Below are 21,094 nucleotides of genomic sequence, written 5' to 3' on the forward strand. Positions count from 1 at the left end.
CACCAAGCCCCACAGCCTGTCACAATGGGGCACCAAGCCCCACAGCCTGCTGCAAGCAGGGCTTGGCCCCACAGCCTGTCATGAGTGGGAGGGACCCAACCCCACTGCCTGTCACAGGCAGGTTTTGGCCCCACAGCCTGTCACAAGTGGGCCCCAACCCCACAGCCTGTCACAGGCAGTTCTTGGCCCCACCTGTGTCACAAGAAGGGCGCCAACCCCACAGCCTGTCACGAGTGGGCGCGGGCCCCGCAGCCCCATCGCACTGGGTGCCGGGCGGGAGGCAGTCCCCAGCCGCCATCCCGCGCTTTACCTTCCACTCAGCGCGGTCGCGGGCGAACATACACCCCCACCCCCAAGCCTCCGCCTCCAATGGAGGGGCGGTTCCAAATTAGCATACAGCGCAGTGCGCGCTGGGTAGCGCCGGCGGCTCACCCTGACCTGTAAGTAGGAAGAGAAGTGAGTCCATATATAAGAAAAACTGAACGTAGTTCTCAGCGTCCGGGGGAAGCTCACCACCGAGGTCACCTACTGGGTGTCTGTCACCCATCGCTCCGCCTCGGGGAAGGTCTGAGGGAAGGGCCGCCGGCGGCTCTAGCAGAGCCCCGCCCGCGAGGGGGCGGGTGAGCCACCAGCAAGGGGGGGCGCCGCGTATTCATGGGCCGGCCTGGGCAGGAGAAACCGTGGGTGGAGTCAGAGGGGGGGGCGCCGCCTCACCACTGCACGTAAACCCCGGCGGATGCTCGTGGCCCCGCGGTGCTTTGGGACAGACTCACGGCCGGCAATCGTTGAGTTCAATGGGTGAGGTGGGGCACAGCCCTACAACCCAATTCAGACTACTCTCCCCCGGACGCCCTTTATGTTATTTTTAATAATCCCGTTATTATGACTTTAAACCCCACCCAACACCCACAAAGTGTTGGGCAGAGGTTAGGCCCGCAGCCCCGGCACAACGCACCACATCATCCAGGGCCGTGGGCCCCACCTCTGCCCACTCCCCCCTCCAAAATAATCACAACCACCACTTTGGTTAAAAACTTTCCACAAATGGTCACTTGCTGTTGATTTCTGCCACACACACCCCCTCCCGCCCCCTTTTCCCTCCCCTCTCTCTCCGGCTCTCCGCTCACAGCAGGTTGGGGTAGCGGCGCTGGGAAAGCAGCCTGGTTTGGTTGGGTCGAGAAGCAGCAGCGAGCTGGGGAAAAGGAGAAATATGGTGTAAGGGAAGGTCGTGCCTCAAAATGTGGACCCCCCACTGTCGTCAGGATGCAGCCACAAGCATCCCCTGCCGTTTCCCTCCTCCATCACCACCACTCCCCCCACATCGCCGTCCTCCCCCCAATTTATTTTCTTATAAACTCCAAACTCATATCCAGGGCTGGTATCCCCTATATCCCCCTGCCCACAACAGATTGCAAGCTATCTGGCATCACCCCAAAAGCCCGGCGCCACCCTCTGCCCTATCTAGCAACACCCCAGGAGGATGCTCTCACCTGAGAGACCTGGACAGGGTTGAAGAGAGGGACTGTCCCCACCGGTGGGGGAGATTTGTAGGAGCCGGTCTGGAAGGGGTGAAGGGAGAGAAACTTAACAGCCACCCCCCAATTTCAGAGCCACCCCGAGCAGAGGGGTGTTCTGGACCCCCCCATCACACACAAACACATCTCCCTCCTCTCCTCACCTGCTCTCCTGTTGACTCCCCACCATCTGCATCCCACGAGCCTTTCATCTCAATGGACACTGGAGTAATAGGAAAGGTATTTTCACCTTGCGTTCCCCCTGGGGCATGCAACCAAAAAAAACCAACCCAAACAACTTAAAATTAAAAGGACCAGCTTCTAAAAGGCTAGCAGGGAGAGGGGCGAAGGCATTTACCAGGGTTTCTGGATGGAGACTGAGCCAAAGGGTTTGTCCCAGCCGCGAGAGGAGCGTCAAGTGGGGATGGCGACGTCCGTTCCTAAAACCACATCCACCCATTTAGAGCAGAAGCTCCTTGCGTGTTGAGAAGACCTCTGCACCAGATACCACACCACATTTCCAGGGGTACTGCTCTGCACCCATCCTGCTGGAGAGGTACCCCAAGAGCTACAGGCACCTAAGCTAAGGGGGAGTACAGGGTCAGGGGAAGCAACTCCTGTCACAAAGTTAAACCACCCGGAGAGCTCAAAATCAGACTGGAGGCTGGACACCAAGCCTGTGTACAGTGTTAAGGGGCCACCAGGACCCATGGGTCCCCCTTCATTCCTCATCTCCTGCTAGTTTTGGAAGAATATCCCAGTGTCCTGCTCCAGGCAACCAGAGGGAAACTTCCAGGGGAGGATCTCCCTCCAACATATACCTCCAAGCCCGCCGTTGGCCTGCAGTCAGGGATGTGACACCCTGGGAGCTCAGCCAGGACTGGGATGACCACGCATGACTGCTTCCCCCTCTCTGCTGCTTCGTCGTCTCTGCTGCACTTCCAATTAGAGGTTTTCCTTCCCTTCATCTCCTAAAACCTGCCCAAGCGGTGCGGCTCACAGCTGCTGCTTTCCGCTCTGGTGGAGGGCAAGCAATCCCTGCAGAGTTTGCCAAGTGCTCGAAGGACCTCCCGGATCAAAGAGGCTTTATAAATTTACAATTATTATTAATCAAGGATTCACTTCGAGGCTAAAAGGGCTCCCAGTCCCACTCTGTCCCCATACAGAGTGGCTACGGCCATGAAGAGCAGTGCAATGGCACAGCCCAGCCACCTGCATGAGGATGGAGGGAGAAACTGTGGGTGAAGGGGGAGATGTGTCACCTGTCCCCGTGGCTGTTACCCTGGGTGTCACCCGGGGACAGGACAGCCTTTCGTCCCCTACCTGTGGTTCTGGTGTGGGGGAGTCCGGGGCCATTTCAGATGCAGCTTTGGGAGCTGTTTCCTTGGTGGGCTTTGACCGAAACCAGCCAAACCACCTGAATCCAGAGCTCTGGGAAATAGAGGTTCTCACAGTCAGTGGAAATGAGTGAGAAGGGGAGGATGCCATGGCCACCCAAATGTTCTCCCATGCTGGCTGGAAGCGGGCACCATTTTGCCCAGGTCAGGGCAGGCCTGGCAGGCATCAGGGACAGGCAAGCTCAGAGCACAAGGCTTCACATCGGTTCTGGCTTGCTCACCTTATCCTCACCCGCCTTCACCGCCTCTGCTGGTGCAGTCTCTTTGGTGGCATCTTCAGCTGCACTCTCTGAGGAAGGCTGGCTGTCATCATCCAAGGAGACGGTGGAGCTCTCTGAGATGGTCCGAGCCCTTGCCTTTAACTCCTCCTAGCATCGGGTATCGGAGCTGCCACTTGGTGTTCCCAGAGGAGCCACCGCAAGCATGATCAGAGCGTCCCTGGGACTTCTCCACGCCAGGCTTAACGGATAGCATCCCCAGGGATCCCCGCGCATCCTTTACACAGCAGATGGGGAGGGATAGCACCCTCAGTGGGGTGCAGTTGCCCCAGAGGTAGGAGGCTGGAGAGGGCTACCCTAACCTGTCAGATTCCCAAGAGGACACCTGGCACCATGATGGGGGGACACCTGGCACCATGATGGGGGCTTTCCATGTGAGTTAAGTGCGTAGAAGGATGATGAGCTAGTGAGTCCCAAATTCCCCCAGGGCCCTCAATGGGATGGTCTCCCCGACCCCTCTGACTCACCTGCTCTGCTGGGAGGGATGGCTGTTCCCCCCCAGGGGCCAGCGGAGCGCCCCAAGGTTCCCAAGCTTCTCCTGTGGAGCAAATGGAAGGACACAGTCAGGGTTTAGCACAAGGAGCTCCTGCCATGTTGAGGTATTTTCAGTGCTTCTATCATCCCACCCCAGAGCAAGGCCATGTGGCCAAGACATCCACCCCAAGAGATGCAAAAGACCATTCTGGACCCTGTCCCTGTCCATGCCAGCACCAGGGAGTCAGCCACAAGGCTGCACTGGTGCATCTCAAAAACATGCCTAGTGCTGCTGGACGTGAAGTTGGTCTTCCCATCTGGCAGGGAAGTGGCAGCACTGCCACCAACCTGCAGTTGGCCTCCCTTGCTGCTTTGGGCAAGGTCTTCCAAAAATTAAGACCCACCTGCCCAGGGCAGGTGGTGGACACAGCTTGCATACATGGCACCAGGGCAAGTGTGGCTCCACATCTAGGCAAGGTTAGAGGGAAACAAGATGCTCGGTGAAGGCAGCACTGGCAGGGAGCAGCTTTTGAAGTGACACACGTGCCGTAGGGGATCACACTTCCCCCGAGGGACACCCCATCCCACTGCTTGTAATGGGGACAGGCATTTTTGCAGGGAAACAAGGCTGGAGCACTCACCTGATGTTGACACCACCTGCGGAGGGGGCTCAGCAAAAACCCCTCCCAAAGGGGTGGCCATCCCTGGGCCAAGCGAGGGGGGCTGCAGCTCTTGCTGAACACCGAGCAGTGGCGATGCTGTGACAGGAGCAGGTGCCAGCGGCTGGAGAGACACGTCCTCGTAGGAGCTCGGTTCCTGGGGTGGCATGGGCTGGTCATACTGGTAGCCTTTGCTCTGTGGAAGCTCATGGTCAGGCTCTCCATCTGAAAAACAAAACCAAAAAAAAAACCCAAACCAACAAAACAAAAAAGAACACAAAATGCACACCTCAGGAGTTTACTCCAGGGTTTATAATTTCATTGCGCCGTTGCACAGAATTCTCCCCTTTTCCATCAGCAGAAACCAGGGGGGTGAGGAGCGATCCCGGGCACCACGCACAGGCAAGGAAGGAGGTAGGGCATGGCGGGGCAGCGGGGACCTTTCAGAGGCTTCAAGGAAGGTGGCCTATGAAAGACAGGGGGCAAACCTCCCAAGAACATGCCTGAGGTTGCAAACTAACTCGGAAGGGGAATACTACGGAAGCGAAGAGATCAAGCATAAGCAGCACGTGCCCAGCAGTTCAAAAGAGGCGGGGGCCTCCAGCCTTTTCTTCCACCCCTGCTGCACACCCTGAGCAGGAAAGAAAATTCACCAGGAAGCCTCAGCCTTCATTCCTGCTCCACAGGAGTGCCCACGGTTGAGTTTCTTGCTTTAGGCAGATTTATTCAGGGTTGGATTTTTTGTTTGAAAGGCAAGTTGAGCAAGTGGGGTTTGTTTTATTTAACACACACACACACACACACACACACACACACACTTCTCTGTCTGATGTTAGACATGGTGCAGGCAGCACACTGCTGTTGGTACTAAGAGTGCGTCCTGCTTTCTCCAGCTCTGCAGCCTCTGGCCAGAAACGTGCTGGGCAGTAAGAAGTTTCTCTCCCATCGCCATGAGACATGGCCAGGCAGGACCCAGACCCCAAAGGTCTGAGACTGGGGACAAACTATGGCACCTCTTGGATGCGGTGTTACAAAACCCTTTGCTTTGCCTGCTGGCATCTCCTCCAGCCTGCTCAAGGTTGGCTTTGCACCTGCAAGATGCTCCTGCAAGGCCTGGAGATGCTTGAGATCCACAGGGAGAAGGATGGATGCTCGACTCCATGCTGCCTGACAGGCTTAGCTGGAAAAAGTCAGGGAGGACAGCCCAGGCTATAAGGAAGGAGAATGAGATTGCTGTGACCATGTGGATCCCAGCTTGGCACCTTGATTCAGGCTCTGTCTTTCCAAGACGGATGAAGTCAGCACCAAGCCAGCTTTCTCTGCACACAGGTCCCTCAGGGGGCAGCTCTGTATGGCTTTCTCGATAAACAAAAGGGCCAAGCATTGGGAAAGCGAGCTTCAGAGACCACATGGAGCAGACCTGGCTGTTCAGAGAAGCCATCCCATCATACCTGGGACTTTTTTCCAGGGAAGGGTGATCATAGCCTCAGCACTGATAGCAGCAGAAGGCAATCAGGATTGATGATCCTTTTTACTGCCTGGAGAGCTCTTTGAAGAGGAATTTGGCAGCAGCAGAGAAAGCTGATAGGAAGAAACGGCTTGGAGGAATTTGTCATGTTTTATCCTGTCTGCACCAGCCTTTACTCTCCACCCATCAGTGTTGGCATTCCCAGCAGAAAGCTAGATCTGAGCAGCAGCAAGGACCAGCGGGCTGTGCCGGGGCATCCTGCTGATGGAGGTGGCTGTGAAACAACACCGATGGGTCACCTGCCCCTGACTTCTCCTGGATGGGATATCCCAATGGACATGCTGCCCAGCTAGGAAAGGAAAGCTCGCCAGTCCTTCCCTTGACAGCCACCTAGGGGAGGCTCATGTCCCTCATCTTGATGTCTCTTGGCCCCTGGGTGGATTGTCACTGGAGGGGACTCTTAGGGTCACCAAGAGGCAAAGCAAAGGGATGAAAGAGGCAGCAGGTAAGGGGAAATGCTGGGGCTTCACTAACAGGCCTGCTGCAGCCCAGCACGCAGAGGGACGAGCTCCTTCCCAAATCTTTTGCTCCGCAAGTGTGAAATCTCCTTAGTTCAGTTCCAGTTTGCAACCTCAGAGGACTTCCTAGGAACGGGGACATCTCCCCTGAGGCTCATCCGGGAGACACGTGCTTCATCCAGTCACCCAGCCCTACCTCCTCTTCTCCTCCCACAGCACCCACAGGGACCCCCGAAGCTGCAGTAATTAGGCCCAATTACTGAGACTTCCTATGGAGGGCACAAACATCAACCCCTCTGGTTGCAACCCATCCCCAGCAGCCCCACGCCAGAGGGATGTATCCAGGCAGAAGGAAAATTTTGAGCTCTGGGGGAATGTAAGGAGCAAGGAGCAGCTGCGAGAAATGCTCTGGAGAGAAGGGAGCTGCACAACTTCACATGCAGAGAAGCCCACTGTGGCAACTGCAACCTGCTGCTTCATTTTCTTTACCTGCCATCGATGCAGCAGCCCAGGAGAGCCCTGGCTGAGCAGGTGCCACCTCTGGAGGGAGGTCATCTTCCACCTACAAAGAGTCAGAGGGAAAACATTTTAAAACAGATGGGAAAAGGGATGACACAAGGCAAAGACTAAGGAAACCACGAAGCCAATGTAAAGGAAAGCATGGTGCTCATGGGTCTGGGGCTCACAACCCACCCCAGGCTGTGCGAGCCCAGGTTACAGGTGACACCCGTACCAGCACGGTCACAGCTCTTCCCCAGCAAGCGAAGGGGGCTGCAGCACCGCTGCCCTGCTGAGAGCAGGCAGGAGGGGAAATCGGAGACAGAAAAGGGCACAAAGCCAAAAGCAGACATGAAACCTGAACGAAGAGCATTAATCCAAGGACCAGACCAGAGTTAAGGGACCGGAGAGCACATGTCTGCAAGGTGATGCCCCGCTAAGTGTCCTCTGCAATATCCTCACCACAAAGGAGATCATCATTCACAGACCAGCCCCTGCCTGCCCTCCTTGAGGCAAAACAAGGAGCGTTTTGCCCCCTGGGAAGGTCTGCAGCCCTCACTGCTCACACCCTCAGGTGTCGCAACCCCTCTGCTCCTGCTGAAGCTGCAGGTCCACCAGCAGAGACCACATCTCTGAGCTCACAAGCCAAGGGGAAAAGCACCTGGGTAACAACAGCCTTCGAACCTCCATACCTGTCCCCTTGGATCCAGGGTAGAGAGGGAAAATGCTTCCGCAGACAAACTACAACGCAGACCTGCTGCCCCCCAGCATCCCTGCTCCTCCTTACCTCCCACTCCCGGCAGCAGGCTCGGAGTTGTACCAGCCAGTCGGGCTCCAGCATCTGGTCCTGTTCCGGCATCTCCAGGAGCAGCGGGTCGGAGAGCTTCAGCCGTTCGGCTAGCTGCAAAGCCAGGAAGGCGACAGGGCTCATCACACATGTCAGCTTCACAGGGGAGAGACCAACCCTCGCAGCAATTGCACATGGCTGAGCACACAGGCCCAGGGGAAAATAGCACCAGAGCTGCACTTCATAATACAGGGGTTAAAGTAATACCAGCCTCTTGTGCAACATTTATTCCCTCTCCCGCATTCCTGCGGAGAGGTGCTGGCCCATCCCATAGCCCGCAGAGAGGGGCTACCCTCCCAGCAGGGCTATCTCAGCAGACATGTCAAAGTACCGATGTCAAAGATGGTCTTCACATCAGAGAGGCAGGTAACTATTACCATCCTTCTCCCCTCCAAGGTAAATGAGCACCTTTAATCCCACTTGACAGCTAGTCCAGGGCACCGGTGGGTTTGCAGGAACCCCCAGCAGAAGCTCTGGGAAGAGCCCAGCTCCCAGGGCTGTGCACCAGCCCTATCTATACCTGCCCCACAAGGATGGATGGGAGCCAGTAGGGTTTGAGCCAAGCGTTCACCCAGCCATTTCCTCACCCGGCTTTGTGACAAGCATTACCATCACTAATAACCCCACAGAAAACAAGTACAGGGCTGAGAGGGACCCTTTGAGGTTACCCGATCCATTTGCCAATGCTCGAGAAAATCCTGTGTGCCCACACCATCTTGTGCAGCCTGTGTTTGTCTGATTTGCACTTACAAATCTCCAAGGAGAAGATTTCACAGCCTCCCAGGCCTGTCCTGATGCTTAATGTCCTTAGAGCTAAAGAGTTTTTTCTTAATATCTAAGTGAAATCTTCCCTGTTGCAAATTAAGCCTCCCGATTCCTGCTCCTGCGGAAGCTGTGGGGACAGTCAGGCACCATCCCCTGAAAAGCAGCCTCCTGTGTGCCAGAGGGCTGTTATCACATCCCCCATAGCCCTTCCTCCCCCAGCATATCTTGCCTGGAAAAAAATAACCCCGAGGCCTTCTTCAGAGGTCATTTTCCCCTCAGTCTCTTATCACCCCAGTTCTTCTCTTCTGCTCTTGCTCCAATTTGGCCCTGTTGCTGAGTGCAGCATCCCAAATGGGCCACAGTGCCCCAGCCGAGACCCCTGAGACCCAAGCATGGGGGGATTAACACCTCCTTGTCTCACACATGCCGTTCTTGCTCTCACAGCCCAGAATAACATTATAACATTGGATTATTTTTTTCTTTTTCACAACAGCATCCTGTTATGTTGCTGCTCAGTATTTTTTCCATGCTCCACTATCTCCCCCAGGTCCCTCTCTGCAGTATTGCTGCTGTGTGTTTAATTTCTCCTGCAAAAGAGGTGTCCGTGCCACCCTGGCTGCAGCCGTCTCAAGGACATGGGGCTCCAGCTACTGTCAATGGAGCAAGAGGCTTTTCTGGGATGACCCAACCCACCAGCCCAGGGTGCGATGGAGGGCTCCCTGCACAACTAAATCAGTCTGGACAAATTGTTTAGACAAGGATCCAGTTTTAAGACAGCTGGATGAGGGGAGATGACACTCACCTGAAGCATGACTCTTCAAACCTTTACTGCATTTTCTCTTACTGTCATCGACCCACTTCTTGGGAATTTATCAAGCTCCCTCTCAGCTCCTTTGCACTGACTTATCTACCACACTTTGCTATTAGGCTGCCTCTTCAAGGGCCACCAAAAGCCATCCAGAGGTGACTTGGCAGCTCAGTCACCCTCTGCAGCCACATGGTTCTTAGCTATCCGTCCCACCCCACATCAGCTGTTTCTTCCTATTCCCAAAATTGTTCAAAATAGTCTAAACCAACACAAAATACAATTCCCACCTCCAGGAGGTTACAGTGAGACATGACCCACGCAGCCGGAGCCTGGCTCAGGACAGGGGCCAGCCACAACCAGCAGCGTAACCCAGCCAGAAGCTTGTACTACCAGAACCCACCATCCCGTCTCTTTGCAAACACACGTGTTCATCCTAAATCAATTGCAGGAAAGAGGAAATTATAAGCATGATTACTCCTAAACGGGGGGAATGTTTAATCCAAAAGCTAATGTGCACTTTGATCCAATATTAATGAACCAGCACCTGGTTGTATATCGTTCCCAGCTTCAAAAGAGGGGAAGTCTTAATCAAACACTAATGTGTATCATAATTTGTAACACAGTCTAAAACATCAAAGACAAGAGTGTCTTAGAATGCACTAGTTTTTCAGATGAAAGTGTTTTCTCCCAGGAGAAGCATTATCCCCAGCAGAACGGTAGATCTGAGAGGCTGTTAGACAGTAAATAGCTTTTGACAATGGGGTGGGGGAGAATGCGCCAGCCGAGTTTTGGGCAATTTCTACAGCACCTGCTTCAGACAGGCATTCCTGCTGCCCCTCATCTTCCAGCACCACAGCTTTTCCCCCCTTCCTGATGGAGAAAGGCTTCAAGCAGCCTTGGTACTGCCCCAGTGATGCACGTGGAGTGGGCAGACCTGCTCTCCTGAGAGCCCAACCTGCTTGGAGGACTTGGGACACTTTGCTTCTCCCCTCCTTGTCCCAGCACCCCACTCACGAAGTGGAGGAGCTGGGCTCAGAGCTACAAGCTGGGACATGCTCCTCTTCACTGTCACCCCAAAAGAGCCCCTGGCAGGTAAATGCAACCGTGGGATGATATGCTGGAAGGGAAATGTCAAACACTCACACTTCAGCTTAAGTCTGTTCCATTTAGAAGTTCAAAAAGCCCCTCCAGAATAGAAAACATCCTTTGCTTCCAAATAACTCTGCTCCTACTTGGCAGTCAACACAATTCCTTTGTTTTCTACCCTAAATCCATGGGTATTAGATACCCTGCGGAGGCGTTGGCTTTGCCATGCTCAGAACATGCCAGGCAGCAATATGTGGGGGGACTACTCAGAGCTGCCAAGCACCCCCGGCCATGGGGAAACCCCGAGGATGCTTCCCACCTCGCTGGGTTTCTGAATGGGTACCACCCTGCCAAGAATGCAGGGGAGTAGGATACTCACCTTCATCACTTGCTGGGCCAGGACAGGGTGGCTGGCTGGATCGTCGGCAAGGACCGCAGTGGCAATCTGCTCACAGTATTGCAGAGCCTGGGCTGGGAGCCCGTAGTCGGCCAAGCGAGAGGCGTAGAGGAGCTTGTACACCTTGGGAGAGGGAAGCAGAGCAGAGGTAGATGAGCGAGGAGATGCTTGTGCCCACAGGTCCCCTTTGCCCTGTTGCTGGCACATCGTCTCAACATAACTCAGAGGACCCTGGGGCATGGGTCTCATCACCCAGAGGTCACTTGCAACCTGGGGACACCTCACCTATCCCCATGGGGCAGCCCAGCCACAGTCCTCAAACCATAGCGCTGTTGCAAGGCCAGCCCACCATCTTCATTTATCCATCTGATTTGTGCAGCACCCGAGGCAGCAGCAGCAGCCAGGTGCTTATTTGCAATATGAAAAGACTACCCGTTACCCAGGGAGCAGCAGGGGAGCCAGATCTGAGCAAGCACCAATCAAACACACTGTGCCCCAAAACCTGCCCAAAGCCCTGCCCTGGAGGAGCCCTCAGCTGGGGCAGCCTCCCCATCGCTGCCAAAGCCCAGCGAGGGGCCAAGCCCTGGAGAGCAGCCTGAATCCGTGGCTTCGGGAGGATGATTGCATGTTTTAGGGCAGGTCTGAGCTGCTACACCAGATATGCTTGTGCATGTCTGCTACCTGGAAGGGGAGCAGGAAGAATTTGGGCTGTCGTAGCTGCTGGCAGTACTCAAAGGTTTCCGTCCTCTGGATGACCTCCGTCCTGGCAAACTGGGCGAACGCCTGACTGCAGAGTAGAGGGATAGGTTCAGCAAGTGGGAGCAGAGTTCTCTCCCCAGACAGCCCCACATACAGTTTCACAGCTTCACCACTGTGCCAGCCTGCAGCTGGAGAGGCCCAGAGCAAAGCTCACATTAAGAGTAGTAAAAACCAACAACCAGGAATTGCTTCTGCATAAGAGTGAGATCCCAGAGATGGAAAGAAGGTAGAACACAGCACTCTGGCAAGAGCACCACCTCCTGCGCTTGCTTACCGGTGGCTGCTGCCCAGCAGAGCCATGCGGTCTGCCTTCACCCCGAAGTACCCAAAAGGAATATCTGCCATCAAGTAGCAGAAATGAGCTGCTTCGACGGCTCCCCTGCCAGCTGGATGGGAAGAAAAAAGGCAAACACTTAGTCCTAAGAAAGAGGTCACCATGTCGTCAGCGTTGCTTTGGAGGCCCCCAAGCTCACACGAAAACCCAAACCCAACCGCCCCACTTTTCTTCCCTGTCCACGCAGACCCTGATCCCTCCCTTCTTCCTGTTTTTTGCCCATTTTCCCACAATTGCTGCTTTCTGTACCTAGGAGGGGGGTTTCAGTTCAGTGGTGGGACCAGGGGAGCCTGAGCAGGGTCCAGCTCCAGCTTCAACTCTGCAAGGTGCCATTATTGGTATGAAATTCCTGAGAGTCCCTGCCACTGGGAGCAAGTCTCAGTCCCTGCAGTTACATGTGCCCTCCCTGGGTCCATCTGCTCCAGGTGTCTCCAAAAGAACAGCTAATGGATGTGCCTGAGCATCTGCCAGCATGAAGGGCAGCAGGACCCATCAATGCCTCATCCCTGCCGCTGCACAGACACTACAGCTCTAGGGGTACACGCATGTACACCCCATCTCAGCACCAACATACATTCTTGACAGCAGGGACATGCATGGTGACATTGCGGCTGTCGACCCACTATTACAAGACAGCGGGAACATAACTGCTCACAATGGCTTCGGCTCACCCAAAGTGTCTCCCATGGTGACGATGGCTCGGTGGTTCAGCTCCGTGTCTCCAGCCTTGTTGGACAACATCACAGCCAGGTGGGGCCTCCAATCTCCCCACGTGGCATCCCCGCAGCACTGGAGGGAGACAAGAGGAGAGCTAAAGTGAGCAGATATAGTCACCACAAAGTGGGTGTCACAGGCAAGGTGACCGCACAGGGGTACATGTGCCAGGGCCAGCCTCTTGCTCACGGACCAGCGCTGCCTGAGGGATCCTTCCTGACATGAGCTGGAAGAGGGTCTGCAGGGGGTCATTGGTGGCCAGCGTGCTGGTGAACCTGTGAGGACACAGCAGAGAGAGAGCTGCCATGCCAGGACCCCAAATCCTCATTCAACTCCAAGGAGACATCCCAAATGTTCCAGGAAAGCAGTGTCCTGAGGGGCTTCCCGGAGAAGGCAGAAAGGATCATCAGCCCACTAGGCTGATGATGTGCATTACCTTCAGAGCAGGCAAGCGTCTAGGACAACACTGGAGAAAACCTCCTTAAAAGGATTCAGGTTTCACAAGAGAAAATTTCTGCTTAAATCCCCCTGAAGGGATAAACCCAATCCAGACTAAATCCATTAATTCCACCAGAAAATGTTCATATGAAAGGGATGAACAACTCAGACCAGGCTGGGTCATGGTGAAGATGGCTCAGCTCCACCTACCCTGATGGCTGCCTTTGCTAGGGCAGCAAGGGCAAAGCCAAAGACTCAGAATAAATCAACCCCACATCTGCAGGGAACTGCTTTCCTTCTGCTTTCTGGCCCCCACTTGGTTTCTCCTGTTCATCAGAAAGCCCAAAGGACTCAGGCTCATTCAGATTGATGCCTCCTCTCCACTTTCTTGCCTCTGAAAAAGTCCAGCTGAAATCAACGTTGGTTGTTTTGTGGGTTTTTTCAGTGTGCTGGGGCTGAGGGCAAAACCAGCCACAGAGCATTGTACCTTGCTTTAGCTTCTCCAACTTACCCAGTGAGCACCCAGCTATAGGTCCGAGGGTCCATCTTGCTGGAGAGGAAGAGGGCATGGCCCCACAGCTGGTTTCTCATGGCCCAGACAAGAGCATCCTGCAGCCAAGGTGGAGGAGAAAAACAGTTTGCACTAACTCTGTTTTTCCCTGCCCTCCGCCACTGCCAGGGGACCCTCTGCACCCCCAGCTCAGAGAAGAGACACGATAACTACTCTGGCTTTAAGTAATACCCTCCAAATACTCTTCCATGTTCACAAAGGCCCCTTTATCTTTTTACTTTCCACAATAACAAAAACTGGGATCTTCATAGCAATACTATCTTTCCTGGATTTCCAGGTCTGTGCTGCCTTTTAGCTCTCAATGCCACCACTGTGGGATTCCAGCCTGGGCACCCAAGCTTCTCTGCATCCAACCCTCCTCTCTTCCCGTGCCTTTGGTAGCCCTTGAGATCACATAACTGTAACTACACCCACAGTAAAGGCTGGTAAAAGCCTCTGCACCTTGTCTTCACTTAGGCCCTCATCCAAATATCCAGTGGTGGGAAATCACTGCCATAAGCCCTGTTGTACAAACACAACTTGAAGGGTTGATCCCACAACCACAAGGTACCTCTTGACCAATCTTCTCTTCAAAACCTTCCAGAAGAGGCCAAAGGGACCAAAAAAAAAAAAATGTCACCCCTGTCCTGGATCCCACTCACCACTTACTTTCTTCCTGCCATAGTAGAGGAGCTTGGTGAACTTCTCCACTATCTGTGCCTGCGTCTCCACAACAGGAGGGACCTCCCCCGTGATGAGGTCTAGTGTACCCGGCTGACGCGACATCCACTCATCATCTGTGAGGCCGATCAGGTTTGCTGCAGGGTTTTGCCTCTTGTACTTCTCTTGGCGCTTGCAGTCTTGCATCAGCAGCTCAGCTGTGTCTGAGCCCACCATGGACTGTAAAAGGGAAGGGGAGAAGGGAGGCCCTTGGAGGCTGCCCCATGAGTGAAGACTGACAGCATTTCCAGTCTGACACCCTTACAAGTGTATCCTCATCCTAGCACATCTCCCAGCCTTGGTGACCAGCATGAAGTTTTAGAAGGCAAAGGATTCAGCACAACTAGCAAGACCTTCACAGCACTCACTCTGAAGATCTTATTTATCTGTTTCCAACAAGCAGCCACAGATTAGATTGGGTGGATTTCATTGGGTTAAGGGAGTAATCCCCTTTTAAGCATAAGTGCTGGCTCCTTGATAAAGGTGGCACCAGCCCCTTTCATAGCTGCTACAGTATTGGGTTGTTGGTAGTTCACAAGGATGAAAAGCAATCATGGAGAAGGGTTTGCTCCAAATACCCAGGCTGTATCAAACTGACTGATAGTACTATGGGAATGGGATGTTTTTAAAATATATCCCCCCTGAAAACAGCAACTGGATCAAGAGACACCTAAGGGGCATATAACTTGTCTCACTTCTAAGATCAAAAGGGTCAGAACCTTCCACAGGACACCTACCCCATTCTGCCGGCAGAGGAGGACCAGAAGTTTCCAGAGAAGAGATGAATCTCTGCCTCTCTGTGTTGAGAGATCACAGCTCGTAGCTATCTTCTGTTGGCAAAATGTCATCACATCCACCTTGTGCAGATCTTCCCTACAGCAGCGAAGAAAGGCATCAAAAGAAACCCAAGGCAAAGCAATCTAGGACATCAGTCAGACTCAAAGCATCCCCAGGTTCACTGATGGGGATGCCAAAACTTCAAAGTGAGAGATGGAACAGAGGAGAATCCCAGCGCCAATGACGACACACCACATTTGCCACACCAAGCTCAAAAATGCTTAAATTTTATCATTATGATGACTTTCTGCAAATTTCTGTGTTTCAGGTATGCAGAATGCATCTCCAACCCTCTCTCTGCCCTCCTAATAATATTTTCATCTATCCATCTGCAAAGAACCTCAGTTTTGCTTTGCTATGCTGTTGTTACAGCCATGGATGTCCGAGGCTGCAGGAGCAGGCACACATACAGGCAGTATCTTTTATTTAACTGGCACAGTGCAGGGACAAAGACACGCTTGTGACCACATAAACCCTTTGGGTCAGAAACAGAAGGAGGAACCTTTAAGCTATGCGCAAGCCAGGCAGAACTGCTGTCTTGCAGTAAAATAATCAGACATTTGAAAAGAAAAGGTAGCTGAGAGACAAGGTCAGCCAGGGCAAAGGGACAGGGGATGGAGATGCTGATCCTGACTCAATTACACCAGCATATCATATGGAGATTCCTAACGACCCCTTCAGCACAAGAGGTAATCTCCAGGTCTTCTACCCAGCTTCTGGGCATACACAGCTCTTTTGCTCAGTAAATGGTTTTCCTCCTTCTGCACACTCTTTTTCTCTCCCTGCCTTGGTTATGAGTGACCAGAAGACACACCAGTGTAACCAGTATGATAGAGACAACCTGATGCATGTGCTATGATTCATGCCCAGGCTCACACTGGATGAAAGCACATACTGGGTCTGACCCTGCCATGCTCAACAGTGTCAGGGGACAAAAAACTTAAGAAAAGCTAAACCCCAGGTTGACCCAGGCCTTTAGACATCCAAAGAGATCTTCCAAAAATAATTTTTCTGGGACATAAGTACAAAATAAGGTCAGACATACAAACCACACTAAATCCACACCCTATAAATATTCAAAAAACCCATCTCCCACAAGCCAAACCAACCTACACCTCAGCAAAGGGGCTGGGCTCCCAAGCTGAACTTAGACTTGGCCTTTGCAGATATCTCAAAACCACGGGGACCATAAAGTCTGCCTTGAGCTCATGTTTCCTTCCAAAGGAGAAGTTCTCCCAGGCCAGCCATGCCAGCACAGCAAGGAGGACACAGCTCCTGGACCTGCCAGCGTGGCATACCTGGCCAGGGGCCCCGGGAAGGCCTGTAGCTCCTGAAGCTCTTTCGTGTCGTGAAGGATTCCCTAAAAAAAACAAGAGAAAATTCAGCAACTGGACTCCAGCAATCAGGCCAGCCCCAGCTGGGCTAGCTGAAAGTCAATGCCTTGGCCAAGGGTTCAACAGTGCTGGTGAACACATTCTCTGTGCTGTCTTAAGGTAAGCCCAGAGCATGGGCCCTAAACCATCACATGGACCCCAATGCTAAGATCCAGGAAAGAAAAGCCTGTTGAGATGGCATTTGCCTCCTTTGGGAGGCAAAATTTGAGACAAACGCTGTGGCAGACTCAGGGGATGTATACAGCCTCTGTATCGGAGCACCTCAGAAAGGTGAGCAGATTTATCCTTCAGAGAGGTGTGGACCACATGTGTCCCTATCAGGAGGGATGACTGTGAACAGGTCACAAATGACAAGGGTTATGGAGCTGAAGGAGCGGGTTGCAGGGCCCAAAGGCTGAAAGCAATGCCCAGGCACAGGCTGGCATGATGCAGTCTCAAGAGTCCATGTGGGCTGGAGACAAGATGGCAGCAGGGGATGGAAAGGCTGCTAAGGAGGCTGTTTGGGTGACAAACGGTGTTTGCATTCCTTGGGGAAAAAGAAGCCACTCCAGCAAGGGGACTGAGGACAGTCTGGGGTGCCAGGCTGTGGCATACCTCTAGACTATGTAGCTCGACGTGGGCTAGCTGCCCCTCAGCAGGGCGGTGGGGACACACCAGCACCAGCTGGCCTCCGGCTCCAAAGCACACTGCCACGTGCGGCAGCGAGAACTTGAGGGGTACCACCGGGACTGGGGTGGACACCAAGGGCTCCCCTGCAATGACACACATGCCAACATGAGTTTCCTCACCCTGACCCCATACCACTGCCACTACGGAGGACATGACGAGGTCCCAACCTGACCCCCCAACTCAAGTAACCCTCCACTGACACCCCATCCCCCATGCAAGAGCTGTTCCCTGAAGCAGAAGGCATGCACAGCAGCTCCTGCACCTCCTAGGGCAGAGCCACCAGCCCATGCACCCACCCTGCAGCCCCCTAGTCATGCTGTGTGCTTGCACAACCTCCTCAGGAAAGGACCAAGCTGAGACAGCAAATCTCCTAACACCAGCCATTTATTTCCTTGCTCCCCACTTCTCAGAGGGGGCCAGGGCCCCATCACACCTCACCTGCTTGTGCCAGGTTCCAGGTCCCTGAAAGCATGGGGTCATAGTGGTCGGCACCGTCACGGATGTACTGGCTGAGTTCGTAGCCACTGGAACTGAGTCCTGACTCACGGTACTGGAGGAGCAGGCTGGGCTGGCCTGAAGACTGTGAGGAAGGGAGAAAATACAAACCTGGCTGAGAAACTAGGGACACCACTGCTTTTCTACTCCCAGGGCAGTGGGACAGGCTCTGCTGCTCCATAAGATTGCCCAGCAGGAACAGCACAGCTCATTCCCATCTGAGCAGCTCACTCTCTTCAGCATCTTAGGTTCATCATGACACATACCCTGGTCATACCCAATGGCTTTTAAAATAATTTACATCAGCCACCGGTCTAGCCCAAAGCTTTCCTAACCCTAACACAGACTCCCCAACACAGTCAGCAGACAGTGCTTGGGAATCCAAAAAAAGCTCTGTCCAGGACCAAAACCACCAGAGCAACTTTGATTTGATCTTTTAATTTACTCTTTGGCCAGAGTGATCACAAGCGTGATGGAGGAGACCTTGGTGGACAGAGCTGAAAATGACACCCAGCTTTCTACTACCTACAGAGGATGCAGGAGAGCATCCCACCAAGTCTGGGTTTCTGTCCTGCTCTTGGTCCCATGCAGGAGCAGTGTACAGCCCTATGCCTGGGGGAACAACAGCCCAGCAGATGAGGAATTCATAACTACTAATAACCCACTATAATCATCCCCAGAGACTGTTAAGCACTGAGTGCAACATAGCAAAGCAACCCTTTTCTCCTCAGCCTCCTTCCCAGCTGGAGGAGGGACACGTGGATTGCTCCCAAAATCTCTGGGAGATCTCCAAACCTTTTGTCCTCCATCCCAGCCCATCTTGAGGTTACCTCTCGGGGCTGGCCACTGGCCTCCCCTGATTTGCTTTCAAAGGTTTCTCCCCCTGCCCACTCAGGCCGGGCAGCTGAGACGTGTCTCTCCTGAGAGGGGTCATAGGTCTGCATCCTGCAGAAGGGAGAAAAAGGAGATGCCCTGAAGGTCAGAGATTTTTGGTACCAGCCACAAACCTGCTAATTTTGTAGCAGATGGTTGCATCAGATGATGCCCACACCCCCACCCTTACATGTCTTGCCCCGGGGAGGTCGTGGTGAGGTTGGGGTGGTAACCCCTGTAGTAATGCTGGTCCTGGTAATTGGTGCTCTTGACGTAAGTTTCTCCCTGTCTCAGGTCTGGAGAGAGAATCAAGATTTAGCGATGCCCCTCCAGAGCAACAAGCCATAATGGACTTGCAAAAGAAAAGCAATGAGTCAGACAATTTGCCATGCACACCCCATTTGCTTCCAAATTAACCCAGCAAGTTGGAATTATAATAAAGCCCTCTACACATTTGCCAAAACAACACTGATGTCCTTCCCTCTTTCCTCCCTCCCCTTTTCTTCAGCCCAGGAATTCCACAAACAGCAAAAACAAGGCCCCGGCCACCCTGATCACACAGCACCATCGGCATCATTGAGTTCAGCCTGGAACCAGAAACGATGCAGGTTTTTAGCCATGCAGATCAAGATTAAACATTCCCTTGGGTGCACCTAGTTCCTGCTCATGTCTCCCAAATGCAAACTCAGAGCAGTGCTGCGTTGGGACAACAGCACCGATGGCCTGGAAGCATGGGCAGGAGCCAGCCCTGGAGATGTGCAAGCCCTGGGAGAACAATCCATCCTAGAGAAAGTATTGCCTCTTCTGCAAGCAGCAAGTTGCCTCCATCCCCAGACCTAAAGGAGAAGCCCATACCTCTGTCATCCTGCCATGCCACCGGCTGCCACTGGTGGCTTTGGTAGGAATAGTCACCCTGGTAGCTGGCTGCTGGATACTGCCAGTGGGGGTCTTCATATCCTTGCCTGGAACACAACACAACGTACTTAATCTGAGAAAGGGCACCGCTGCAGTTTCTGGACTGCATCTAGGGTTAGACTCATGCCTGGACAGGATCTTTGGAGGCAGAAAGGGTGATGGAAACAAAGGCCTGTCCTCTGCCCAGGTGCCCTGCTCAGCAGCAGGGTGAGGAACTGGTCTAGCATCACGCCTAGAAGGAGCAGCAGGAGGTTTGGATCCTTTCCCATCCCCATCTATGGCAAAGCTGTGCTCTGCAGTTTCAGGAGATTCCCAGTTTCAGCTTGATGGTGTGGACTTGTCACAGGGATCAACTTTCACCCACATTTTAGGAGGGATCCCCCCCAAAAAGGCACCTTCTCCACCAAGTTCTGGAGCCACTGCCACACAGCTCAGTGCAGGTCTCCGCTTGCCCTGCAGCCCAGCCCCAGACTAAGCTGCCTTCCCAGCACCCGCAAACCTTAACCCTTCACAATTTGCACAGCCATTTGGTCAGCCCCATGCAACATCCCCCTTACCAGTGTAAGCATCACACAACCTCAGCACAAAACCCTGTGTATCCACACCATAACTTGCCAAGAGCAATAACTCAGGCAAATCAACCCAAATTTGCTGGAGCACTTGAAGCTCGCTCAGCACCAAGAGCATCCTCTAACCCACATTTTATCCTTCCACCCTCCGCTGTTTCAGCAGCTGAGCTTGCAAGCTCCCTTTTGCTCCTATATTACCATTTATATTTTTATTGTTCACCTTGCACTTAGTAAAAAAAGAACTGCATTTAATCAAACCTCCGAGAAAAATGCACCTCAGGACTGAGATGAAGCCTGTAAAATGGAAACCGCAGAAGTCACAGCTGTAAGAAGAAATCAGAGCTGCAACAGCTGGCTACGCAGCCTTAAATATAGAAGTCACCAGCTGCTTTAATAGCCGGACATCATCTAATCGCGCACTGCCTCCTCGAGGCTGCTGGCGGCTTCCCCTACGCAGTTGCAAGGGCAGGACCCGCGTTGCAAGCCCACAAGAGCAGTGAAACAGCCAAATCTTATATTAAGAAGGTTTACAAGGAAGGGGCTCAGCACGAGCATTGCAAAGTTGGGCAGCTCTCACCTGGAGTATGGCCTGTTGGGGCTGCTGCTTTCATAGTACTCAGCCCGGGACGCCGGTCTGCTGGCATCCCTCCGGGGGTGGTGGCTCCCATCCCAGGAGCCGGGCCGAGGTGGGGGCCCTGTACGGAAGAGCTGTCGCCTGGGCTGCGGTGGGGGGCCACGGTGCGCCTCTCCCCATGCCCCCGGGGCTGCCTGCCTCTCCCAAGGCTGGGGCGGCCGGACTGGGACCCAGGGGTCCATCACAAGCTTGCCAGCGAGATCCTCTCCGGTTTTGGGGTGGGAGGGGAGGTCCCAAATGGCTTTAGTGGCCTGCAAGCAATGAGATAAGTCACAGTGCATTTGATCAGTGGCTTTTCACTCCCCTCAAAGCCCCCGTCCTCCCCCCCCCCCCATCCCCCGAAACCTGTTGCCACCTACTTTCAGCTTTTGGGAGCCTGCTGGAAACCCAGCATCCTTTCCAAAATGCCCAGTCAAGGAAAAGTCATGTCTGTATCCGCCTAAACTTGAAGCTCCCCTTAAAACATCAGGATGAAATGGTCCTT

The 21,094-nt window shown here is 53.6% G+C and overlaps 1 protein-coding gene across 1 annotated transcript; it reads right to left on the minus strand.

Moving 5' to 3' along the window:
* Positions 1-1,110: 1,110 nt before the first annotated feature.
* LOC309672295 (protein transport protein Sec16B-like) lies at positions 1,111-20,792 on the minus strand (the record flags this gene model as incomplete). Its single annotated transcript, XM_082483761.1, has 26 exons — positions 1,111-1,192; positions 1,491-1,559; positions 1,679-1,776; positions 1,873-1,954; positions 2,838-2,945; positions 3,133-3,279; positions 3,657-3,727; positions 4,305-4,547; positions 6,798-6,870; positions 7,594-7,707; positions 10,692-10,876; positions 11,142-11,173; positions 11,391-11,492; positions 11,743-11,854; positions 12,474-12,591; positions 12,710-12,791; positions 13,466-13,563; positions 14,174-14,404; positions 14,962-15,097; positions 16,360-16,421; positions 17,050-17,207; positions 17,563-17,704; positions 18,450-18,564; positions 18,683-18,788; positions 19,348-19,454; positions 20,554-20,792. 26 exons carry the CDS (start codon positions 20,790-20,792, stop codon positions 1,124-1,126), a joined length of 3,099 nt encoding a protein of 1,032 aa, XP_082339887.1. The 3' UTR covers positions 1,111-1,123.
* Between the last annotated feature and the right edge of the window lie 302 nt (positions 20,793-21,094).

Source organism: Vanellus vanellus (assembly GCF_965231255.1).
Source record: "Vanellus vanellus genome assembly, chromosome: 5".
NCBI classification, from domain to species: Eukaryota; Metazoa; Chordata; class Aves; order Charadriiformes; family Charadriidae; genus Vanellus; species Vanellus vanellus.